We start from the raw sequence: 5,685 nt of genomic DNA, 5'->3' as shown, positions 1-5,685 counted from the left end.
CTCCTTCCACCCCCCCCCCCCCTTTGGATACGCCAATGAACGACAAGGACTGAGTTAATTGGTTGGGAATCCACAGTTACCAACCTGAGGGATTTTAAATGCGTGATATACACCAGTTGACCGGGGGGAACTGGGCCCACGGGGGTCCAGGGGCGGAGAGCCGGTGGTGGTGGTGACAATGCACAAGACCGCACGTGCCTCCTGGATTCTACTAAGTGCGTGGTTGGCTGGGTTGTTGTCGAGAAAGAGGAATTTTCTAAGTGAGTTGATTCTCGAACGAGATAACGAAAGCCTTCTAATGACTCAAGTTCGTGATCACGCATTGACTTGTGCTAAATGCGTGATAAATTTATGCCCACGCATGTGTTTCTGCAAAATGCGTGTTTCATCCAAAATCACTTTAAAATGCGGGACCGTCCCCCACGATGCGAGACGGTTGTAACTATGGGGATCTAGAGGCAGCTGTGGCAGGTGGGATCCAGGAGAAATTTCCCTGTTCCCAAGAGAATTCCCGGAAGCAACGATGTTTTAGTTTCCGTATTGTTCTAAAGCATAAAGATTTTTTGTACATTTTCAGATAATTCATCTTACGTGATGCTTTTTTACTTTTATCTCGTACCATACAGAAAGCTCTTAATCATGTTTTAATTAATTCTTTTGTGTATATATTTTCCTATCTTTCTAAAAAAAAAATAGTGAACAATAATCAATAACTGTTGCCTCTTATAAAACCTAAATAGGCTATTATCTAGGGGCCCGTTGACTGTTTCTTTTTCTTTCAGTTTTTTTTTTTTTTTAAATATTTTTATCTAGGGGCCCGTTGACTGTTTCTTTTTCTTTCAGTTTTTTTTTTTTTTTTAATATTTATAAATTTTAGGAACATTATTGAACGGGCCTCCAATGACCCCGAGCCCCAGTGCTTTGTACTAGCTGCTCTGACCATCCATACGCCACTAGTTGAGGCTTAATGATATACAATGTTCTCTCATTTGCTGCATTGATGGTCCACTTGTATGATTCAAATATATTTATAAGCATGCCTAGTAATGATTCTGATAATGATGCTGATAATAATAATAGGCCCTAATAATAATAATAATAATAATAATAATAATAATAATAATAATAATAATAATATAATAATAATAATAATAATAATAATAATAATAATAATAATAATAATAATAATAATAATAATAATAATAATATTTAAAATGTTACATAATAAAGCAGATGTTGACCGGGGTGGTTAAAGTACAGTAGAACCCCTCCTTTGGGACACTCCTATTCAGGGGCACCTCTTAGGAGACACTTCCGTGAAACGAGGGGCGATATCTTTTACCACTGCGGCAACCCCTATTAAGGGGACGGGGACACCTTATAAGTGTGCCAAGTGGTCAAATAACCCCTATTAAGGGGACATTTATTTTTTTCTATTGTATTACAACAAATACAACAGTCTCAAAATAAGAAAAAATCACTAAACTTTAAATATTGACACATTTAGAGCAACTTATTAAGGAACTTTTACCACCTTTCTACTGCTGTTTGTCAAGGTAGAGCTTTTGTTAGACTACGTAATAATAATAATAATAATAATAATAATAATAATAATAATAATAATAATATTTTAAATAAAATTGCAAAAAGAATTTTGAACTAAGTAAAATAATCCGTCTTTGTTTGGTAGTAGTTTGGTGTGTTTAATTATTTTCATGGTTTATTGTTGTGCTTGTATCTGTTTAAAGGTGTTCTGTTCTCTCCTCTTATTGATTTTGAGAATTTTCCCAATTTCTTCTTGGTTTTTATTTTAATTATTTTGGTATATGCATGAAAAGCTTATAATTTTTAATGAGATTGTTCTATTGTTTGAAAGTTATTGTAGGCTTACTTCTTTACTTCTCTGTTCCGGAGGTTTTCTGAATAAATTGAAATTGAATTTAATTCAAATGGAAAATTGAAACTTCGAAATTTGAGCAATAAACCAGAATTTTCTCTCCAAATCCTTAGAGTGAATATAGGAAAGGCATACTAAATGTGTTACTTCGTATAAACCAATCTTGTAAATTTTGACCCTAAACCATTGGGACTTCTTTTAAATTTTTTTTGCGCACTTTTATATAATTCTAATTCATTCATTATGAAACAATATTGGGAACATATACTGTTGTTTTAATTACATTTCTGCTGATTTCATATTATAAATGAATTGAATTTGCCTTGAAAATTATTTCTATAAATTAGTTATAATTCTACTATATAGGGCCTACTGAATGTCAATAAAAATCAAATTATGAAGAATTGTATTACATTGTTATATGAAAATATGCCAAAAAACCCTATTAAGGGGACAATTGCACGTTTTGGTTAGTGAATAGGGGTACCCCTATTTAGCGGACACCCCTATTAAAGGGACCCTTTTTTTGGTCATGAAGGTGTCCCCTTAATATAGGGGTTCTACTGTACTTGATTTTCAATGCCTGTGGTACTGGTTCAATCCTTAAAAATGCCAAAAATAGATAAAATCACTGATGAACCACTTCACAACAATTATTTCTATTGTATGCGAGCGAGTATTTTAGCTAAAATGGTTGTGGCGCTAGTGGTGGGTGGATGGTGGCAAAGCAATGGGCCATTGATCTGGGAAATCGCTGCCTTCCTGTCGGGGACACCACTTGGCTTGTGGTGGCCACTAGGAGTGTGCTGAACCGAAGCAGATTCTTTCAGTGACCATTAGTCCGAGTTCCTGCTCTCTTGTGCTTGATTTTTTTTTAGACGTTTATTAAGCCATAGTGTCAGCCATTTGCAATAACTCTGGGAAAGTAAATGATCAGGGTATGCTATACTATTTGGGCCATCTTTTGTGTTATTATAGTTTTCATAGGTAAAATATTCTTGCAAATTTATTTGATTCAAAATGAAGATTTTGTTTTTAATTATGACTTAGTTTAATACATTTTTGCATTTACTTAAAATGGGTTGTTCCATGTTAGAACTCGAAATTGCATCCATGTTTGAATAAGCATTGCTTTTTGTTAAATTCCCCCTGTATTATAATTTTTTTGACTGATAAAAAAATATTGCACTCACATTGTTCTGTAATTAATGTCACTGTTTTTGTTTTTTATTTGTTTATTGAGATGTGTAATTGTGTAGTATTTTGCATTCAACATTGTAAGTGTATTATACTCAGAATACTATACCTCAGCCCCATCATGGTTGAGGCTGAGGTAAAAAAATATATTATTACGGTATCTCTAGATGGCCAGAAATGGGGGGGGGGGAAGTCGGCTGGCCCCATGAATCAGCCACTGCTACAGAAGAATGTAAATAATATGCATATACAATAATGTTCATATACCGTAGCTGCAATATTTTTTAATCACAAATGTATACCAACCCATAATAAATTTACTTTACTGTATTTAAATAAAATCAGTTATTCAATACACAAATCCATACTGCTGTCTGTAATATAGTTCATAGTGTCCTCTAAGCTTTCTTGCTCTAAAACACTGTGCTCTAAACCTTCATCCCTGCCAAACATTATTGAGAGTTCATTTTGAATAGGTCTCTGATCAAACCTTTCTGACAAAATGTCTTCCATACAAAGACTAGATATTCCAGATGTAGATGCAAAATCACTGCTCATCTGCTGACGTGCTTCTGACATTGAATCCACATCACAGGTGTCAATCAACAACCGAAGGACTTGGTTGTCAGGTGATTCTTGCATTACTGGTAGTGAAATCTCTCCAGTTTTGTCATCAACAAGAATCAGTACACCTGGCGTGATATTTGATTGTAAAAGCCGAAGAGAACTTGACTGGGGTTCCTTGTCAATATCAAGTACTCTTTCATAATTTTGCATTGATAGCATTCTCTGTGATGGCAATGAATTCTGGTCAGGAATCTGAGGACCGACTTCAGGTTCTCCAGTTTGGTGACTGTTCTCCAATGATTGGCTGCACCCAGCAGTAATGGATTCAAGATCATTTGGTAAAATCAGTCTATAAAGCCCATTTTCATGAGTGTCACTGCTGGATTCCAATGATTCCTGCACTTTTACTTTTTGCATTTTAGCAGGGTTGTTTTTATTGGGTGATTTCATACTCTGTGCACAACCTTCCTTTTTAGTGTGAGTAGTAATAATATGCTTCTTTAAATTAGAACCTTGATTGTAACCCCATCCACATATTGTACATTTAAATGGCCGTTTGTTTGAATGAGTATTCATATGACTTGTAAGGTTTCCTTTCTGTACAAAATCTTTGCCGCAAATGTCGCACTGGAAATTCTTCATCTTGGCATGTATTGCCATATGTGTCCGCAATGTAGACATTCGTGAGAACTGTTGCGGACAGAGGCTGCAGGCAAACAGCTTTTCCTTAGAGTGAACGGCATAGTGGTGGTCAAGTGTACTTCGCAGTTTGAATGTCTTATCACAAATTGAACAAACAAATTTCCTCTCTCCTGTGTGTACAACAGAGTGGCGTTTTAAGAGGTACTGTTTTTTGAAGACTTTATCACATTGTTCACACCGAAAACTTTTTCTGCTCCCAGTTTCCTTTTGTTTAACATTCTCTTCCTCTTTAATCGTCTCCATCTAGTGATGTTTACAAATTGCTCCTTAGTACTGTGGGCCTCTATTGCTGCTGACTTTCAACACTCTGGATACCACCTCAAATTGGCTGATCTTCCTAATAAAACACAACAAAAGAGTTTAAGACAAAAATGATAAGCAACATCCTCAATTTAAAATTCTTTTACAAAAATATATGTTTCAGAATTAAAAGTCTGATAACATTGATGGACATTGTTGATTTTTTTTCTGCCATATTTTCGGAAATCAGTTTTTCGTGGTGGCTGGTGCGCTAATTGGTCAAAAATAAAATTGTATTTGGTTCGCTAAATAAAACAAGGACAAGGTATAAAATAAAAGGTCTCGCCTATATAATTATAATGCCAATAACATTTTTGCATCAGTGTCGACGTCTTTGTTGTGTTGCTTCATGTGGTATGTAGGAAGGCATAACCGTAAATAAAAGATTTACCTCAATGAACAAATTTACTCTTTCCACAAAGAATTAGGACTACAAAGCCTAGCCTAGGCTAGTCCTAGAATTGACTAAAGCCTGGGCATACTCTGTACTATACTATCGAAAACAAAGCGGCTTAGCTTAGGCCTAGAAGGGAGTTGTTATAGTGACTAGGCCTATATAATATATAACAACTCCCTGGGTCTAGGCCTAGCTATCAGGAGCGGGCCTAGAGCCTAGCTAGGGTAAGATAGTGTAAATAACGAAATGTTAAAATTTTATTTTTTTTATTAAAATAATAAAAAGGTAAGCTACCTACTAGGCCTATGGCGTTTCTTTCTTTTCAGCATAAATATATTAAATTGAGCAACAAGGCAGACATCGCGACATTCTCAATCGCTTGATGATTGAAAGAGACTGAGGGGAATCGCTGCGGCTACTCACATATGAGGCGCCAAGTGTAAATTTATTTTCTGATACGGTTAATTAGTAGAGTCAAAATAATGAAGAAAATGCACTTACCCCAAAGAAATTGCAAGAAAACGTTTTATGATGGTTTTATGTACAATAAAACGTGGGGAATAACATATCAAAAGTTGGCAAGAATCGGACCACCGGAAAGGTTCAAAATATGAGGTAAAACAAA

The 5,685-nt window shown here is 35.3% G+C and overlaps 1 protein-coding gene across 2 annotated transcripts; it reads right to left on the bottom strand.

Annotated features, from left to right (window-relative positions):
* Positions 1-3,349: 3,349 nt before the first annotated feature.
* Positions 3,350-5,482, bottom strand: LOC117106898 (fez family zinc finger protein 1-like). Of its 2 annotated transcripts, none has more exons than XM_033248416.1 (2): positions 5,359-5,482; positions 3,350-4,700 (listed from the first exon to the last, which is right to left on the bottom strand). In XM_033248416.1, exon 2 carries the CDS (start codon positions 4,604-4,606, stop codon positions 3,440-3,442), a length of 1,167 nt encoding a protein of 388 aa, XP_033104307.1. In that variant the 5' UTR covers positions 4,607-4,700; positions 5,359-5,482; the 3' UTR covers positions 3,350-3,439. The 2 variants fall into 2 exon arrangements, with proteins under 2 accessions (XP_033104307.1, XP_033104306.1); XM_033248415.1 differs by having other exon boundaries at positions 5,355-5,474.
* Between the last annotated feature and the right edge of the window lie 203 nt (positions 5,483-5,685).

This window comes from Anneissia japonica, unplaced genomic scaffold, assembly GCF_011630105.1.
Source record: "Anneissia japonica isolate Jap-2015-1 unplaced genomic scaffold, ASM1163010v1 scaffold1165_len1893470_cov193, whole genome shotgun sequence".
Lineage (NCBI taxonomy): Eukaryota > Metazoa > Echinodermata > Crinoidea > Comatulida > Comatulidae > Anneissia > Anneissia japonica.
The sequence above is the reverse complement of the archived record's forward strand: the minus strand, read 5'-3'. Positions and strand labels throughout refer to the sequence as shown.

What these genes read in the sequence shown, in the direction of transcription:
- LOC117106898 (XM_033248416.1), bottom strand. Translation starts at nt 4,606, where the DNA reads ATGGAGACGATTAAAGAGGAAGAGAATGTTAAACAAAAGGAAACTGGG.